General features: G+C 37.4%; 1 protein-coding gene across 2 annotated transcripts in view; it reads right to left on the bottom strand.

The window, feature by feature from the left end:
* Positions 1-21,350, bottom strand: part of COL21A1 (collagen type XXI alpha 1 chain) — a gene marked incomplete at both ends in the record, with an annotated part of 125,616 nt that overhangs the window by 87,014 nt on the left and 17,252 nt on the right. The window contains 7 exons of one of the 2 annotated variants that reach the window (XM_082848837.1): positions 3,905-3,967; positions 11,303-11,386; positions 11,687-11,695; positions 13,643-13,720; positions 14,796-14,969; positions 17,964-18,180; positions 18,272-18,440. In XM_082848837.1, the coding sequence (XP_082704963.1) occupies positions 3,905-3,967; positions 11,303-11,386; positions 11,687-11,695; positions 13,643-13,720; positions 14,796-14,969; positions 17,964-18,180; positions 18,272-18,440 (794 nt within the window). The remainder of the gene's footprint in view (positions 1-3,904; positions 3,968-11,302; positions 11,387-11,686; positions 11,696-13,642; positions 13,721-14,795; positions 14,970-17,963; positions 18,181-18,271; positions 18,441-21,350) is intronic. The other variant, XM_082848836.1, reaches the window with a different exon arrangement.

Below are 21,350 nucleotides of genomic sequence, written 5' to 3'. Positions count from 1 at the left end.
TCTTCTTTCTCTAACATCAGATATTACCTAATAGCATCTAACATCTAATGTCAGATACTACAGAGCTATATCTATACATACACACACACAAAAACACAAATATACATGTACTGAATGAGATGAGACAATAAGCCTACTATAGCTTAAATGAGAGTCACAGAGTATAATATCCATGATTATTGTATCAAGCTAATTATAACTAATTTCCAGTACTTCATTCATGGCAAAAAGGGCAAACTAGAGCTGATAGCCTGTGGAAGGCACTCACCTCTCAATATTGCCTAGGACTTTGCACCACTAGAAAGACAAAAGCCTAAATAATTTGGCAGTGCTGTCAGGGGAGCTCCGTGTCATCACAAGAAGCCAGCAGGTGACAAGTCGACATGTGAGGTGTCTCTGCTTTGGAGTTGAGACAGCACTGCAGCTGCCAGCAACAGAGAGAGCATGTCCCATGGAAGGGGTCTCCAGGCAGAGGGCTCATCTTCATAAAACCCATCCCCCTCAGTATGATCAGGGCAGAACTCCCCCAGGCCCTCGGGCAGTATCTTCAGCGGGATGAAGGGGTTGCAGTGAGGGAATTCACCAAGGTCACATGACACCTGCAGTTATCGCAAGAAAGGGATGGGTTATAAGAGAAACGACAAGGCAAGTGTTGGCACATAATGGGAGTTGAAGATAAAGGCAAAAGGGGGAGATGCTAGGTTTGGAATCCATTCATTTCATTCAACTCAAATAGAATCAGTCTGATGATAAACTTCTTATCCTTGCACCTAGCAATTTCTGTACTTTTTGGCTTGGCCCTCTAACCCCCATTTGAAGCTTTAACTGCCTAGACTCTTATCCAGGCCACACTTTTCCTCTTGTGACTGGAACCAATGCCCTCTTACCAACCCAAGGATTTTCTTCCTGTAAATATCCCTTATCTCCCAAATCACCGAATTTTCCCCTTCTGCCTCATTTTCATCATCATATAAACATGTTCTAACATCTCCTATTGTTTCAAAAACACCTTTATCCCACATCCTCCCCATGCTACTGCTCCAGTTCTCTGTTCCCCATTACATCCCTCAGAAGTATCTATGTTCACTGTTACCATTTTATCTCCAACTGTCTCTCTTGAACCCATTGTTTAATCCTGCTTTTCCCTGAAACCCCATTTATCAAGGTCCCTAATGACCTCTATCAAGCAAATCCAATGGTCTAGGCACAGAGCTCATTTTTATCAACCTCATGGCAGCAGTGACACAATGAATGGCTCCCTTCTTCAAAAGCATTCTGCACTTGGCTTCTGGGATTCCACACCCTCCCTGTGGTCCTCCTACTTCACTGACTATTCTTTCCCAATTTCCTCAACTGGATCCTCCTCCTATTTTTCTCTGTAACAGAGCCCTAAGCTCAACTCCCTGCCCCCTTCTCTTCTCCCATTATCTGTACTTACTCCCTGAATGATCTTATCGGCTCTGGCAGGCTTAGATACATCCACATGCTACAGAGTCCTAACTGTGTGTTTTCATTCTCCGACACATTCCTGACTCAAGATTCCTGTTTCTAATATCCTAGGAGACACCTTCAGCAGGTCCACAAATGCATTCTCGATGTCTCCCCCCAAAACTTACATCTCTGCTAGTGTCGCCCAGCTCAGGAAATGGCACCACAATTCACCCGGCTGCCCAAGCTAAGATCCTCTGAGGCTTCCTTGGCACTTTCTCTCAGCCCTCACATCTAACTTGACAGGGATTCTTCTCAGCTTCACATTAAAAAATACTCCGGACTCTGACCACTTCTTCTCTCTTCCAGCACATCGCCCTAATCCAGGACACCCTTACTTCTCACTCAGAATGTTGAAATAACCTCCTCCATGGCCTCCTGCCCCCACTCTTGCCCCATGTGAATGAAAAATGCCACCTGCCATGTCAGTAAACAAAGGATATTGCAGCCATCAAGCCGTCACATTACAGCCACCCTGAAGCAATTCAGGATGGAAACAGGATGCCCACCATCAAGCCCTCAGCCACTGCAGCCGCCCCCAGTGATGTACCCTGAGGGGACTCAGGATGAGAAAACACAGGACACTGGCCCCAGATAGCTGAGGTGCATATCAAAGGAATGATTTCAATGAGCCTGGACTCTTGCATCTTCCCATACATAGAAAAGCACTAAATCCCTTAACTTGAGATGTCTGGTTTTCTTTAATGAACGGTAATCTTTTGATGTTTGGACTCCCTGACCTTTGTTGCAAAAACCCCTCTATATCCTGGCCCCTCCCTCACCTCTTCCGAGCAGTCCCTTAGAGCTCTCTGAGACACTGCCTTCCAGGCTTGAAGTCCTCAGAAAGTCCGCCGAATAAAACATAATTCTCAACTTTTAGGTTGTGCATTTTTTCAGTTGACACATATAATCTGCTGTCCACAGAATATTCATATTTATCTTTCTAAATAGTAAGCCAGACCATGTCACTTCCTTTCTGCAGGCCCCCTCATGGATCCATCACAGTTGGAGTGAATCCCACGGAGTCGGCTCAACAGCACCACCCCCATCTCCTGGCAGTGCTTCAGCTCCAAGCTGGCCACAACTTTGTCACCTCTTCAGACTCCTTTCTTTGACATCTCTCTCAGAGAGGCTCACCTGTATATTTAACCCCTTTTCCATGCAACACGGGTGTGAAAGGCGCCAGCACACTGCCACTTTGAAAGTTGGCTGCATTTTTTGTATTAAATTTGTCAGCAAACCTCTCTCAGGGACTGAACAAGCTCCCTTCTATCCTGATGGTTGGGGTGCTGGTGGTTTAACATGAGGCCTGTGGTTCTTTCTTGCCTTGAAAATTATTGACGCACAGTATAAATCTTCCCATGCTTCATGGAAAGAGTTAACATCTTGTGATAAAGTCTCCCAGGAGATACTTTTTTTTGGCGACAATTATTTAACATTCAAAAGCTATTACCTCATGTTTATTTACTGTGATAAATATGCTGACTTACCTGTAAAAATTTGCCTAAGTTGCTTTAAAGTGGTTTTGCTTTATGTTTCCTTAATTCATAAATATCCCTAAAATTCTCTTGAACCTTAGAGGATATTTGTTTAAGTCAGATTATAAGTATACTCCAGTGCATATATTCTGAGGAAAATAACATCACCTTTAGAAAGATCTTTAACTTGAAAACTTTAAGACACGAAGGGGAAAAAATAAAAGGATTTCTGAGCCCATATATTCATTGATATTGAGAACTCACTGGGCAATTTTTTAATGTAGCAAAGATGTATGCAGTTGTGAAGATACCTAAAAGGAGACTAGAACACTACTTCTATTGACCAAGCTAGCCTTAATGTGGCCCTCAGCTTGACTAAACTTTAGCGGCCTTCCTCCCAAGTCTACACCCCTGATTTCCCTTTTCCTACAGCATTTACTTTAGAAAACTGAAAATCAACCGTAAATTCTTTATCTGCCCCTTTGAGATGTAAATCTTTTTAAAAGCTTCTTGCCAGTTTTACAACCCAGGTCTTTCTCCAGGACCTGAGAGCCATCCCGTTGAAATGGAACCATTAAGGAAACAGCACCCCAAAACCCATTAAGGAAACAGAGGAGATGACCCTAACTTGGACAGGTGCCAAATAGCAAACACAGATGGTCTAACCTTGAGGAAGACGTTTGCCATGCTCAGGAATAACTCCATTTGCTCCTCCCATTGATCAATCTCCCCTTAAAGTCCTCCAGTACTTTTCTCCCAGCTCACCCAGCCCTCAGGAGGCCTCCCTCCCCCTGTTTCAGCTGTGTGGAGTTGAGCCTCTCTCCCCTATTACAATAGTCTTGAGTAAAGTCTTCCCTGCCTGTTGAATTTCGCCCAGTGCAATGTTACATTGACCCTATAATCCCAGTACTGGAGATGACTAAGCTTTCAGTACTCACAGGCTTACCATCTTGACCAGGTTGTCCAGGGTATCCAGGGTTCCCAGGCTGTCCAGGGTCACCCTAGAGAGGAAAAAAAGTTCTCAGTCCAAAACAACCAACCACACTGATTCAGCCAGAGTCCATCAAGGTTCAAAGCCAATTCCATTATTTGCAGCTTTTTGTATATTGAAAAACAAACAAACAAAAAATAAACAAACAAAGATGGAAATCCCAAAATAGTAGAAAAATGCTATCATATCTACCTTAAAAATTAAAGGCTTTTTATTATGTAAAACTTTCAGGGATTTAATTCTGTGAGCACAACAGGTATAACAAGGAAAGTACTTTTCACTGATGTAAAACATCAGTATTTATAGCAAGAGACATTTTTAGAATTCTGAACAAACTGTGCAATGTCAGAACAACTATGGTTTCAACGACAGTAGTATTTCACTCAGAAATCTATAGATTTAATTCTATTCTAGATGTTACACTACAGATATCCATGACCTATGATATAATAATTCAATTGATAATTATTTTTTAATATGATATCACTTACAGGTGGAATCTAAAATATGACACCAATGAACTTATCTATGAAACAGGAACAGACTCACAGATATAGGTAGAGGACAGACTTGTGGTTGCCAAGGGGAACGGGGGTGGGGGAGGGATGGATTGGGAGTTTGGAATTAGCAGGAGCAAACTATTAGATATAGAATGGATAAACGACAAGGTCCTACTGTATAGCACAGGGAACTGTATTCAATATCCTGTGATAAACCATAATGGAAAAGACTATGAATAAGAATGTGTATATATGTGTGTGTGTGTGTGTGTGTGTGTGTGTGTGTGTGTGTGTATATGTTTCATTGAATCAGTTTGCTGTATAGCAGTAATTAACACAAAATTATAAATCAACTATACTTCAATAAAAAACAAGAATAATTTCTACCTTAAAAAAAAGTATTTTTTTAAAAAAACAGCCCATAGGCTATGTGATCTTCCATGTGGGACTCAAGTTTACAGCTACACAACAGTTATTTCTTTCAGTCCAGTCAGTGTGTCTCTGCCTATATTTATAATCTCATTTTAACATAATGATAAACTTCTAGATTTGAATATTTTCATGAAAGTGAGGCCCAAGCCAAAGAACTCTGCACAACCCCCAGAGTCCCTGAGTACATTTCACACCTAAAAAAGGACCTTTGTCCTAACAAACCAGAGACCTTCAAGGAACATTATTCCATACAGCCTGGCAACGAGCCCAGGCCCAACAGTCAGTACTGACCAATCAGATGGTCACCACCCATGAAAAAGGGCAATGAAAACAACATTTTTTGTGAAGTGAGGGTGTTTTATAATTTAATTCTAAGAAATACTTCAAAACATAATATGAGGGAATTCCCTGGTGGTCCAGTGGTTAGGATTCTGTGCTTTCACTGCCGAGGGTGCAGGTTCGATCCCTGGTCGGGGAACTAAGATCCCACAAGCTGAGGGGTGTAGCCAAAATAATAATAATAATAGTAGTAGTAATAATGATAATATCATATCCATGTATTATGGAGTCCATGAGGTCCACATGCGGTATCTCCCCTAAAAACATCACGTCTCGGCCATCAGTATTGGTAAACTACCATAGACAGACAACTGATTTCAATTCAGTGCTTCATATCTACATCAGGTAATCATTCACACATACCACAGTGATTATACATTAACTAAACACCAGTGCTAAGGGTACTTGCACAGAGCCAAATACGCTGATCTGAAATTCTACTTCAGGCTACTGGCGAGGGAGGTTTGTTCCTGAAACATAACAGGAAAAATGGAAAGAACTGTGTGAACTCTATCAAGGAACCAAGGAAGAAAGGATGGGTTTTTCACCTACGATTGCCCAAGAGGTTTAGCTTGTGGAAAGGCTGAGAAGAAGGGAAATGCCATTTTTAAAAGAGATCGAAAAAGAATAGCTGTAAATCCAGGGAGAAAAATAACACAGGAACATGTAATTTCTTGCTGAAGAGGTACAATTTGTAATTCTAATCCAAAGACACCCAGTGTCAGCTGAACATTAAGGGAGCAGCATTCCTGTTCTCTAGGGTGTTAGATTTTTTTTTTTTTTTTTTTGCGGTACGCGGGCCTCTCACTGTTGTGGCCTCTCCCGTTGTGGAGCACAGGCTCCGGACGCGCAGGCTCAGCGGCCATGGCTCACGGGCCCAGCCGCTCTGCGGCATGTGGGATCCTCCCGGACGGGGGCACGAACCCGTGTCCCCTGCATCAGCAGGCGGACTCTCAACTACTGCGCCACCAGGGAAGCCCCTAGGGTGTTAGATTGTTTTCTTCTTATTTTGAGAAGTTCCACACTAATCTCTGGCCTCCCTGCCATTTTTATTTAACATGTTCAGATTGGCCTCACTGCCTTTCAACAGATTCGATCTTTTTTTTAACTTCTGGGAAGACTCTTCCTTTTCCATTTGAGTTAATATAACAAAATTTCCAATCACTGCACCTTCCTTGTTACTGCATTTTCTCCTGATGTCTTTTTCTACTGAAATGCTACAGCAGCTCCCATATCACTGATCATTTATTCATAACAAGAGTTTTCTCAAAATTTTCCCTTGATGGGTCTTCATTTATCATTTGGATTGAGACTCCTTGAAAACATGGTCAATATTTTCTCCTTTTTTGGACAACGCTGGGTACCAAGTAGTTCAATAACTATTTGCTGACTATTTCCAATCAGATCCAGTCTCCTGTTAATGACCTCTTTACTTGCAGAATATTAATTATCAGCAAAATCTAGGACATCAAAAGGATCTGAGAGGCTTTAACTTCTACAATGATGAGGCTGAAATAAAACTTTGGCATGAGAAGAAACGGGATTTGTGTTTTTATGCTGCATAAAAGTACAAAATATACTTAACAATAATATTTTAAATGAATCAAAACTAAGTTTCCAAGGGAAAAAAATCACCCACAAGATAAATCCGTGTGACTTCTTAAGGCACAGGTCAACAGCCCCAAGATGGAAAATAATCTCTTTTGCAGGTTCTATTATTTCTAGTAGATTTTACTGGTTATTTTGACTATTGTCCTACTGGTTTATTTGCAAAAACTCGGGTAGGTTTGCTGTTGTTGGAAGAATAAAGTAAAACCCTAACTGATTTTCGAAGAGAAGCCCAATTAGAATAAAAATTCAATTTTATTACTGTAATAAAACCAACTTTTACTGACTATTTATTATATGCTAAGCACTGCTCTAAGAGATTTACATGTATTAAATTACTTAATCCTCACAATAACCCCACGAAGCAGGTAATTTTACTGCTCCCATTTTACATATAAGAAAACTGAGACCCAGGAAGGTTAGGTAACTTGCCCAAGGTCACAAAGCAGCAGTAGAGATGGGAACTCAGTCAATTCAGCTCCAGACTCCATGCTCCTAAACACTGCTCTCTCTGCCCACATCAAAATGCATACACTGATCAGAACCCAACCCAGGGAGAGCTAGCAAATTTAACACGGAAAAAATTTTCCAAATACATCAAATTAGACATATGACCTATAATTATATAACTGTGACTAAATTCTCAATCTGCTTTCTTCTAATTTAGTTGAAACATTTGCAATTTAAAAAAATAAGTATTCAGCTGAAAAGCAATTCTTACTTATGATGAATTGATTTTGTGCCACAGGATTTCTGAGTTGCTGACAGGAATGGAAACATCATGGACTAAGTTAAAACATCCCTGCACATGGCCTTGCAAGTGTGCAAATATGAATAATTAAACTGAGAAACAGTAAAGCTTTCAAGAGTAAGCTAATATTTTAAGTTGCTCACCTAAAACAAATATCTCCTAGGTCCAAATCCCATGTTTTCAAGCTCTCTTCTCAAAATGCTTGTGCCTTCAGACTAACTACTGGCCTCCACAAAAGTATCTGACCTAAGACCTATTCCTTTCTCCAAAACCAACCTCTCCCCTCCCTCAAAACTCAAACATTCTCTTCAGCTAGAAGGAATCCATTTAGTTTGGGAAAATTAACATAAAAATGTGAATGCCCAAAGGCTCCTGAAATTTTCCAAAGGCTTTTGTATTTTAGACAGAGGCTACTTTGATAATCCAAAGGAGTCTCTAATCAGAAGAATTATCAGAGTGAAACAAAGGGCATCAATATAGTTGTAGAAAGAATGGTATTTCAGAGAAAATAAGTTATTAAGAAATTGCTCCTTCCTAAAAAAAGGGAAAAAAAGGCTTTCTTTCCACTTCTGCACTCATAGATCTAACATTTAAGATTAGATCAAATGTGGGGAGTTTGTCCCCATAAATGTTCCTCCAGCTATGAAGTGGGAGAAGCAGCTGCCATTTGCATGGATAGGTCTTTTGGAAGGGAGCTGTTTGTAAATTGGGGATTGCCTGGATCTTTCACATAGAACAAAGGTATTCCATATAGGTTAATCAGGAGGAGGGGTGAACCTTATTTTTTCAATGATTTCATAAATTTTTACATAAAAAATATATTATTATTAAGTACTGTGCTAGACAGTGGAATTCCAAAGGAGAATTTAGTTTGTATTAACCTTTGTTGTGAAGTGTTTGCATATAAAAATCATTCCCAGAGAGTCATTAATTTAATCACTCCCTTTGACATTAAGGACACAGAATAAATAAGCCAGCCTCATACAGGGGCTCACAGCCCCATGACAAATATATTTTTCTATGCATATTAAATAGTTATAATGCCATGAAAAGTCCAAGTATGGGATACCTTAGTTAATTTAACCTGGTTTTGCAATAGGCATGTCATATTTGTTGGAAATTGAGAGAACTTGAAGCAGATGACCGACTTTATCTTAGAATAAGCACTTACCCACCTATCCACACACAAATTTCTCCTCTGTTTCAGTTTCATGACCAAACTCTCAGCTCCGAGAACCCAATTTCTGGCTAATCGGAAGACTAGATTCTCCTGCACAGGTAAGTCTGCTTGATGGAAATCTGTAAAACTTTCCAGAGAGCATCTCACAAAAACAGCCAATACGTCTCAGTTGGATCTATAGTAAAATCCATTCATATGTTTTAGTTCTGATTCTGTTGAACTAATTAAAACTCTATCAATTTCCCAGGCCAGCAATTCTCTAAAGGAAGAACAACTCAGGGTGTTGCTAGGGATTCTGTTTTTCACATGCAGGTCTCCAATGTGGGTAAGGAACCACCTCCAGGGGAAAGAGCCCTAAAAGGATGGAAGAGTGTGTGTGTGTCCTGCCCTCCTGCCAGATTTTCTGAAGAAAATGGAAAGCAGATTAAGAAGGCACGCCAACTTGAAGATCTGTGGAAAACTGCAATTTCACTTAAAGTAGTAGGTGGCAGTGGGGCTAGATGATGACTAAGAAAAGAGAATGAAAATGAGGAACACATGAAACTTGGAAATACTGAAAATCAGAGGCTTTCCCAGATAAGACAAAGGGTGTGCTAAAAATTTGCTATAGAAACATACAGGCATAAAAATTGGTGTCACTTCAAGATGCCTAATGGATCACTAATGATGAATCAGGAAACATGAGAGGCATCAGGTGCCCCACACCTGGAAGTGGACAGCCCCTTAGAGTCCCTGGGGGTGGCCTGAGGGGCTGGAAGGCCCTCTGGGCTTAGAGAAGTCAGATGTTATAGGACTCTGATCTCTTGCAGATCAAATCATTTCTATGTATAACAACCCAAGTTGAATAAGCTGTATAACTATGTTTCAAAAGATAGTCTGCTGGTAGGTCACACCATGCTGCCTTGCAAGGTAAATTCTCCCAGAAACATCTTATAAGTATTTTTCCTTTGTATCAGGCATCCTAAATAACATGGTTACTTTAATAGAAGAACACTTGGATTAACCTTCCTAAAGGCAATCTAAAAATTGTTCACAATAGTAAATTGATTATAATGGAATGAAGTGAAGTTCCAAGCCAAACAGATTTACTTTGAATGAAGTATTGAATGTATTCTTTTATTTCTTATTTTTTAAGATTTGTTTTTTGATGTGGACCATTTTTTTTGGAAGTCTTTATTGAATTTGTTACAATATTGCTTCTGCTTTAGGTTTTTGGTTTTTTGGCCCCAAGGCATGTGGGATCTTAGCTCCCCGACCAGGGATCAAACCTACACCCCCATATTGGAAGGCGAAGTCTCAACCACTGCACCACCAGGGAAATCCCATTCTTTTAATTCTTAAATTGCATTTCTTTCTTGATTTTAACAGCTAGGTTTGAAGTAGGTTATGAACTATCAACTGAAAATAGATGGGGAAACATGCACAAAAGTTAGGAAGAATCCGACTCTCAGATTACCAGTCTAAAAACTGAAAATTTTTAGTTGTGATGATTAAAACTCTCAGAAAATTCCATCTAAATGAACATTACAACTCATTTAACAGAATTTATTATGGTCACTTCAAGTAACAGATGAGCAATACATGAAACATTCTTTCTGGCTAGGAAGTCATACTTGCTTTCAAGTTAGACATTATTTTTATCTAGATGATATTTTAAAATAATATTAAATAAAAAAGATTTATCTATAGTGGACAAACCACTTGACATCTCAGTATCTTAGGCTATGTCTAAGTGATGCCACGATTAGTATCAACTTACTTTAAAAAATTTAGTCATTCATATTTATAATACAGAAACATATTCAGAGTATTTGTTATGTTAAAAAGTGACTAGTTATAAAATAGAATGCACATCATGGTTCCAATCATATACAAATGTGTACACAGTTGAATATATGTTTTCATATATATACACACACAAATAACACATATACACACAAAGAATATATATACAGATACACACACAAATAAATATGTAAATGTAACTGGGAGATATGCATGTATGAATATGACTAAAAGTAATTATTACATGATTAAGTAAAATAAATAAATCAATACACATGCACACACATATACACACTTGCCTCTCTTTTTAGAATTGGACATCAAACACAACATTCAAACCAACTTTAAATTTTTTACTTCATTTTTCTATCTGAAAATCATTTTGACAGAATAAGCATTTAGACATTTAAGAATTTAGAACGTATTTTAACAAATGACCTTTCTTCATTTTTTACCAGGTTGTAAGGAGGTATCATTCTTGGGATACAGTAGTGGTATTAGGGGAGAAAACAAACAGACAAACAAGCAAACAAATAACACTCCCTCACTTTACGTGGTATCAGTTTTAGGTTCAAAGGCAATTACAGATTAGAATCACTTTTTTAAAAAATCACTAAAATTCACATTTTAAACTATTCTAAGGTATTAGGCAGACATTTCACAACAGAGTCAATGGTGATTAGGAATTTGGTGTCTACTCAGCTCTTATTTGTGTGTTTTATCAAAAGTAGTATGTTAGGTATTACTCACTTTGGGGCCTTGTAGTCCTGGTTTTCCTGGAGGACAAATACAGGGAGCTGCCGTTGAACCAACATCACTGGGACCATTGAAGCACTAAAAGACAAAAATGGAGATAAAGGCACATGGCAAGACACATACATATGTGCACATATGCCTGTGTATGTCTATATGTGTGTGTGAAATGGTAAAGATATCTTATATTTACTATCCAATTTTATTTAGTCCCATCCAATAAGAAATTCAGAATCACAAAAAAGCTATGAATACTAGATACATTCAGACTACATAAAAATGGGTTCTATTTATCTAACATACTTACAATTGTTGGAAGGAAGTTAAACAGTCCCACAATGCAAATACTACCTTAAGGAGAATAATAGTATCCAGGCCTACCTCACCGTTCTGAAAGAAAAACAACAACAAATGTGTTTTAAGACATGTTTCTAATTAAATGTCTAAATTATCTTCCTAATTTACAGATATTTCCTTGTCCAGGGTAGAGATAAATGAAGTACCAAAACCAGCAAGAGCTAAAACATTTGCTTGCAACGATACTAAAACATTACCTATTTATGTTATTCCCACATTTATAATAGGATAAAGTAAGGAAATTAGCAATGATGGAGAGTGTGCTTGGTATAACAGCCACACAAGAACAAAAATACCTCAATGTGGGGTTTATACGCTCTCTTGAACTTTCTGGGAATCACTTAAGAACCAGAGAAAAAGCCAAAACACATCTAAGCAAGTCGCAAACTGCATGCATTCAATTTTTTTTTTTTTTTTTTTTTTTGCGGTACGCAGGCCTCTCACTGTTGTGGCCTCTCCAGTTGCGGAGCACAGGCTCTGGACGCGCAGGCTCAGCAGCCATGGCTCACGGGCCCAGCTGCTCTGCGGCATGTGGGATCTTCCCGGACCGGGGCACGAACCCGTGTCCCCTGCATCGGCAGGCGGACTCTAAACCACTGCGCCACCAGGGAAGCCTCTGCATGCGTTCAATTTTATGCAATTTACTTTAGAAAAGCTTCTTACTAAGCCATCTATTTCTTACTGAATGACACACAATTTTAAAATAGGTTAATAATCTTTCCAAACAATAACAGATTAGATCAGAAAATGAGAAGGTGGCAATGAAGATGAAAAGGGTAAACAAGCCTGAAAAAGTCATACCTGAGAGTGAGGAAGGAGCCATAAAAACACAGAAAAGTGGATGTGAGAACACAGAATCTACAATCTCACTCTATGCTTCTATTATATGGGGGGTCATAGTCATGGCATAACATCAATGGAGAAATAGCAATAAATCAAGTATGTACAATGGACTCTCAAAATGAAATAACTTCTTAATGCTTTTAGGAGAGATTTATATTCCAAGTTATAAGTATCTAAAATAAATATTATAGTGTTTAAACAACTACTTAAGTAGAAAATCCAGAATGAATCATTTCTAGAAGCTTCCATCTTTGATTTTATTACAGATCCTTCAAATGTGCTGCTCTATGTCCTCAAATTTTCAGAATATGGATCCATAATTTATTCAGTTTGATAGGAAATAAGAAAATGATGACAGCATGACTATACAAATGAAAAGAACTACGTAGGGTTCAAATATGACTGGAAATCCACATTGTCAAAAAGTTTTATGACATTTTACCTTATTTTCACTAGCAACAATATACTGTTTCTTGCCCAGGGGAAAGGGGATTGATCTCACACACACACACACACACACACACACACACACACACACTCACACACGTATATGATCAGACTCTATAACATTTTAGCTTATAATCTTTTTCTTCCTAACGCATTAATGAAAATAGCTAAATAAATAGAAAGTTGCTTATATCCTAGAATTATAAGAAAATCCTACTTGGGTGGCAACAACAACAAAAAGAAAAATTTATACTCATTATGGTTTGAGAAAACGTGCTAGTAAACAGGAAAATGAATAATTTTCCATTCTTCAGAATTGTGCCACGTGAGGTATTTCACCCACACATTTAATAAAGTATAGAAATGTATTTTACTTACTGGACATTCAGACAACGAATTCTACGTTTTTCTAGAGCAGGTCTATCCCTGCTTCACTTGAGTAGTGGAACAATCAATCTGAGATGAGAAAATATTTCCCGTGGTCTTCCATTTACACTTGTACGCATTATTATTTTATTTCAATTATGAACCTCAAAATATGTTTTAATCAGTGTCATTTTATTTGCATTGACAATGAAGAAACAAATTAACTCTATATGTTAAATTAAAGCTCGTATATTATCTGCGTTTTATTTCTTGCTTTGAAAGTACTGAAGCAACACTTAGGAAAATATAATTCATCGTACTCACAAATCCAGGAATCTCACATGCTGTCTCCCGGTTGTTTTGCTCTGGGTCACAGTAGATTCGTAACTTTTGGACATCAAACTAGAAACATAAAACCAATTAAGTTAAAGTTGAGGCCCAAGCAAATTGTTTTATAAAAGCAATTCACATACACAGAAGCAGCCAGTGTAGTTAGCAATCATATAAAATATAGATCGAAACACTTAGCTTCGTTAACAATAAAAATACAATAAGCAATAAACATACAAAATTTAAATACTTAACATACAGTGTAAAGATGTGACGCAACAAAACTCCTAAGAAAAACTTCCCTAGCACCAAAAACAAACCTCTGACTTCTTTGGGAAACCCAGTGGAGCTTCTGTAGTATCCTTCTATTAAGAGCTCATCTAGACGGCATTTCCTAGGCAACTTAAAAGCTTTCCCAGGCTTTCTGTGTTTACCCTACATCTCTTCACATCCCTGATTGCACAGAGTCGGGTCAAGAAACCATCTTTAGTTTCAGAGATTTAGTTCTTGGCACGGAGTATTGTGTGATGAGTAAGCCCAGCACCTATCACTATTTAAATATTTACTACAATTTGACGTGTAACATTAATACATAGAGACCATATGTGTAATCCTACATTTGAATATGACACAGTCTTCCCTTAATAGAAACAGAGTAGGAAAGACATACCTTTTCAAATAAAGGATTTTTCAAGAAATGGCTATATTTTACATACACACTTCTCAACCCGCACACAGATATTCTAGTTTAAAGAGATACCAAAATAGTCACCGTTTTGTTTATGAAGAACACTGACATGCATTAATCTAATTTTATCCTCACAGCTGCAAAGAAATTTTTACAAGCCCCGATCACAGCTGTAATCCTTTCCCAAATTCATGATATATTCTATGCTTCTCCTGGGAAATATGAAATTGATGGTCCATAAGAACATAGATTCTACCCTACACCTAGGGGAACAAATTTCTAAGAATTATTATATTGTTTGATTTTTCATTTTCATACACACACACAATTTCACTAATGAACTGACCACATTTTCATTAAGTCTCTTAAAGGAATTAAGTTAAATACAGTTAAATGGAATAAATACTATCACCAAAGTTCCATTTTATATAATACGAAAAGCAGATCATTTTTATCCACCTGAACGGTTTCTTCTTTCCCAGAGTATTTTCCAATTTGGGTTTGCCCACTGATGAACAGCCCTAAAACTGGATGTAAGGGCTTGTTTTCAATTTGTTGATCATCAATATACAGAGTTACATCTTGTTCGGTTACTAAGAGACGAATTTGATGCCAGCCTTCATCAAATAATGTCTGTAGGAAGAAAGTACAGCAGATTCATAAATAGAGTTCCAAACAATCTTTTCGTTTCTTTGTTGTCATCAAGTGTAAATCCATACCACCCAGATTGATCGTATCATATTCTAACTCACCCTGACGCAAGCTGGGTCTCAAAGGCCACCCAGCAATTATTTTAATCCCTAGCTGCATTTCCATTTCACATCTCAAAGTGGCTGTACCAAAGTATTTACTGAAACAACTCCCTCAAGGTCACAGATAAGTTCCTAATGTCCCAATCCAAGTGGCTTCTTTCATTCCCTCATTTTATTTACTTCATGGCAACTGTGGACCCTGTAACTAGTCCATCCGCATTGATGGTCTCAGCTTCCGTGATTCAAACCATCTTGATCACCTTCATTCCTTCTTCTACAACTGTCCATTCTCTATCTCTTTGAGGGTTCATTTTCCTCAACCTGCCTTTTAATGAGGGCATTCCCCACAGGTCGGTCCTTGACCTTTTCCATTCTCCCCTTGATGATCTCATTCATTCCAACAGTTCAGTTATAACTTTTATGGAATATCTCCCATATCCACATTGACAGCCTGGACCTCTTTCTCACATATGGTACCTATAATTCTAACATTGGCTAGAATAATTTTGCCAGGAGTTTCACAATCAGTCTGACAGAGTATGTAACAAAATGAACTTGAACAATCCCCCAAACTTTCTTCCTCTCCCGATTTCCCTGGGATAATAGTATCCTCAGTTTCTAAACCATACAAGTGCCTTTACCTCTTTCCCCTTCCCTCAGTTGCCATAACAAATAGATGCAAAATTCTACCAAGGATGTGTCTTAAACACGACTCAAATTCACTTCTCCATTGCCATTCTCATTGCCATAATTTAGGCTCATAGATGTCTTGTTTTATTTGAATAATTTTCAAACACATCTCAATCCCTATCCCTTCCCTCTCCAAGCCAACCTTCTTACCTCTACTAGAATTAATATTATTAATTTCTGTATTCCTAGGACCTAGTCCAATTCCAGGAAAGAGTCAAAAGTATTCTTTACAAAAGAAGAAGGGAAAGAAGGAGAGGAGAGAGCTACTTTGACCATGACACGCCTGTGATCAAGACCTTTTGATGGAATCCCGTCATCCACTGATTGAAATGCAAAACCCTTTGTACGGTTCCCACGTCCATGCAAACTGAGCTTATACCTTTCTAGCTTTTCTTTCATGTATCTTATACTCCAAACACAGGGGGCACCACGTTCTATTCTATAAATAAAAACCCTGCATTTCACCACACATGACTACTCAATAATGAACCATTGACTTCCGTGTCCTTCTCTCTCTCCAACAAAATCCTGTACATCCTTCATCCTACATTCCAAAAACCATCTCATTTATGAAGACTGGCCCACATTTTGTATTAGAATCCACTTTTCCTTCCACAGTCCACTAACTTTTTGTACTTCTTTTAGATACCAGAAGCACTGAATATCCCATTATAAATAAATTCCTTGAAGATTAGAAACATGCCTTATTCATTTGTCATTTCTTACAGAACCTAGCACATTGCCTTTAATGAAAATAGTAGAAAACAATTTTTTTAAAAATGTATTCTGCTTACCAAATGAAGAAATTGGATAAATGCATAATTTCATGTACAGCCTTGTATATTTCCTAAATTATATAATGTACAATTTGACTATCATAATTACAGTAATAATCAAAATGTAATTGATTTTATCATGGCATCTATATTCTGAACACATTTGACTTGAAAAATACACTTTTAGTTTATGAATTTTATTAAATATATGCTCCTTTTGGGAATATAAGCTGTCATCCAAATAAATATGAATTCTGTACATATTTCCTACCTGTATTTAATGTTCTGACAAATATGAATTTATCTCAATATCCTGTAGGACATGGCAGTACAAAATAGACAAACACAGACTTTGAAAGTGACCAGACCTAAATTAAATTCCTGATGTCACCACTTACTAGCCATGTTACTTGGAAAGAGAATTTAATATCCTTGAACTTTGGTATTTTATCTTTAAAATGAGAGCAATAGCTTCTTCCTTGGGTGATTATTATAATTAAATGTTCCTGGCACCTAGAAGCAGGCACTCAAAAATGTTAGTTCCTGCACCCCTTAATCTCATATGAATTAAAAAACAAATTTTCACTAAAAATAGAGTTGCCATATATGATCCAGAAATCCCACTCCTGGACATATATCTGGAGAAAACTATAATTCAAAAAGGTACATGCACCCCTATGTTCCTAGCAGCACTATTTACAATAGCCAAGACATGGATGCAACCTAAATATCCATCAACAGATGAATGGATAAAGAAGATGTGGTACATATATACAATAGAATATTACTCAGCCATAAAAAAGAACAAAATAATGCCATTTGCAGCAACATGGATGGACCTAGAGATTATCATACTAAGTGAACTAAATAAGACAGAGAAGGACAAATATCATACGATATCACTCATATGTGGAATCTAAAATATGACACAAATGAAATTACCTACGAAACAGAAACAGACTCACAGACACAGAGACCAGAACTGTGCTTGCCAAGGGGAAAGGGGGGTGGGAAAGGGATGGGCTGGGAGTTTGGGATTAGTAAATACAAACTATTATGTATAGAATGGATAAACAACAAGGTCCTACTGTATAGCACAGGGAACTGTATTCAATATCCTGTGATAAACCACAATGGAAAAGAATATGAAAAAGAATACGTATATATATATGTATAACTGAATCAGTTTTCTGTACAGCAGAAATTAACATCACATTGTAAATCAACTCTACTTCAATTAAAAAAGAAACAAATATTCTTCCTTTGTTCCTTTTAGTCAATGAAGCAAAATTAAAATATGAAATCATTATTTTTTCAGTCAGGTTCAAATTATGGCTCTCCTCTCCCAAAACACACAAAGCTGATGGTCATTCCCCGTGAATACCATAATCATACCCAAGCATCTTTACCTTAACTCGAGGGTCAGCAAAGGTGACCAGTTGTGAGCCATTAATGATGCTGGTTGTTGTAAATAATAAAGTTTTATCCACTCCATTTAAGGTAACTGCTATTTGTGGCCTTCCGTCAATGGTTAAAATTCTCCATAAATCCCACACTTTCTTGACCTTAAATCTCTGAGTGGAGACAAATACATATGATGGAGGAAGACCTTCTGGGAAAACGTTGCTGGAAAAAGAAGAACATGTATGAGCTTAAAGAATTCTCAACATGTCTACAGAAACATCAAGAAAACGCTGTATCGACACATAACGTTTACCTTGTGAGTTCTGATAAATCGACTTTTGATGTCACTTCATATCCTTTTATCTTTGTTGGTGAAAGCTGAATTCTTTTCTTAGCCTTTTTCTTTACACCCAAGCCTAAAAGAATATCAAACCCCTTCTCATCACGAGCTGCCACTGGAATTCGTGTTGGACAGACAGATTCTATAAAGCAAAAGCAAAAGGGGTAGAAGTTGATTAATCATGGGTTACTTCAACAAAAAGAAAATCAAGGGAGGAATATTAAAGAACATAGAATTATAAAATTTCTATATGCACACATATGTATGTAAATGCATTTCTGAGAAAACACGTGGGAGTGTATTTGGTATTTGAGAATGAAGTCTCAATTGCCTTCTTTCTCCCTAAAAGGGGATGAAAAAAAAACAGAAATGTAAAAGGCACATTTGTTCATGGATTGTTTTAAGGGCAACACTATGCTGAAATTTACACTTCACTATTTTGAATATGAGGCAACTTAACACCTGGCCAGTAGGAGAGGGCTGGAGCAGGATTCATGATTCTCATCCAAGATTTGCTGGTAGTCACGCACCCTTGAATAATGCTCTCAAATTTCTTGGATCTAGGAGATGAATTCTGATTGCTTTCTTGCATTCCCAGCATTTGAGGGGTAAGAAATGTGTGTTGTTCCCAATGTTCTTTCCAGTTCTAGCAGTTTATAATCCTACAGTTCAAATATCTTGGTTCTCTCACTCTGGAAAAAACTTAACTGTACATCTTTTCTGTTCATGGAAAATCTTCAAATGGGCTTATTATCTCATCTATGATTAATCAGATTATATATTATATTAATCACATTTATAAATGAATAAAGACTTTTTCCTTAAGAAGAATCATTAAGGTTTGCATTATACAGTCATTTTTTTAAATTTAATTTTATATTTTTATACAGCAGGTTCTTATTAGTTATACAGTCATTTATATAAATTATAAAAATGTGATACGCTTTTCAATTCTCTGGGAAACCAGTGTCTCAAATTATGTGGAAAATTCTGTTTGGTTGCAATGCTATCAAACTGTCATACTGTAGGAATGTTGCAATATTTTCAGATTCTTCCAAGGCCATCGTATAACATACACATTGAGCCTGACTGCTTATATTTTATAGAGCAGCTAAGAGAATAAAAGAACAAACTCCACTAAAGGTACTTTAAGATAATCACTCTCTTACAAAACATTAAGAAAAGGGAAAAGTATCATATTTATAAAACAGTAAAAAGTAAAGAGATGAATTTTGTTAGCCCAATAATACTGTCATAACTTGTACCATAGACTATTAGAAATTAAATAAAGGTTTGATATAAATAAAATTAGCTGTATTCCTGGGAAAGGAGGGGCATTTTTCCTCTTCAGGTCTGAGGATGCTGAGTTTTTGTTTGTTTGTTTGTTTGTTTTTTAAGTAGCTTTACTGAGGTAAATTGATACTCAGTAAACTAAACATAAAGTTTACCATCTGATTAGTTTTGACATATGTATACACCTGTAAAACCATCACCACCGACAAGATAACGAACATATGCATCACCCCCAAAAGTTTCCTCATGTTCATTGCAATCTCTGTCTGTCACCATTCACTACCCCACTCCCATCCCCATTCTCAGGCACCACTGATATGCTTTCTGTCACTACAAATAAGTTTGAATTTCGTATAGTTCTATAAAAAATGGATGCATATTGTATGTACTCCTTCTTGTCTGGCTTCTTTCATTCAGCATGATTATTTTAGATCCACTCTGGTTGTGTGTTTCAGTAGTTCATTCTTTTTTGCTGCTGATTAGAAGTCCATTGTATGGATATATCACAATTTATCTGTATACTTATTGATGGACATTTGAAACATTAATATTGGAAATAAAATAAAGGTTTGATATAAATAAAAGTAGATGTGTTCCTGGGAAAGGAGGGGTATTTTCATCTTCAGGTCTGAGGATGTTGAATTTTGAAGGGACCTATTCAATCACATTCTTCTTCCTCTGGGAAGCTTAGAGCTAACTGATAGGAAGATACAGGAACCAGGCAAACAGAAGATGCTGGTTAGAGGCGTGATCCAGTGAGTCTGATGAGACTGTACACTGTAATTAACCACCCCCGCCTGGCAGCCCAGCAGGGCTGATTCAATCCCCACCCACCTCAGGAGCAGGACTGCCTGTTAAGTTCACATATGATCTAAAGCGGAAAGGGAACACCAGCTCCACAGACCTGCTGATCCAAAGGGAAGAACATCTAAGGCACTTCGCCAGCTAGGACCAGCTTCTTTTATCAAACTCCCTTATCCGAAAATGCCTCTTCTCATCAGTGGTAAAGAGTGAAAGAAGGTGGGGAGAGATCAGAAAAGTCAATCTATATACTCATTGCAGCATCGGTTTTAATTTTGAAGAATGAGAACCAAAAAGAAATTGCCTGAGTCAAGAAAAAAGCCAATTCAGGTGAATTTTGAGCAGAAGAGTGACAAATCAGACTTCACTATTAAACCATCTTTGCATTTTGAAATAATCCCTATTCTGACAAATATTATTCCTTTACTACATTACTGGACTAGTGTTTTATTTAGCAAACCTTTTCATCTCTACTTAAAACTGAGATTTGTTATAATTTTAAAACTTTTTAATATAAAATCAAGATGACTTATTAAAAAATAGTCAGTCTGGCTGAAGTCCCTCCACATGAAAACATAAGAAGCAGAAAATAAGTGTCCCAATAATACTGTATGACTGAGTTGAAATCATAAATCAATAAACTAAATTAAATTTTTCCTGCCATTATGATGCAGGGTTTGTTTCTAGCAGGGGGCAGGGTAATATAGAACAATAGGAGGCCTCACTTCAAATGCACTTGATTTAAAACTGCAAAAGAAAGAAGTTCAACTGAAAAGAAAATGTGTTAAACATGACATCATATAAATATTCAGATTTGAATTGCTCCTCTGATTTGCTTTACAAAAGAGAAGTTATAAGATGGTAAACAAAGAGCTCCAACTGAAGACCAGAATCTGAGGTTTAGACCTCAGCCTCTCTCTTAACCTCTCATGAACCTCTGGCTTCTCATCTGTGACAT

This window comes from Leucopleurus acutus (assembly GCF_964270905.1).
Source record: "Leucopleurus acutus genome assembly, chromosome: 10".
In the NCBI taxonomy this organism is placed as follows: Eukaryota; Metazoa; Chordata; class Mammalia; order Artiodactyla; family Delphinidae; genus Leucopleurus; species Leucopleurus acutus.
Note: the sequence above shows the minus strand (reverse complement) of the source record. Positions and strands in the feature narration are given on the sequence as shown.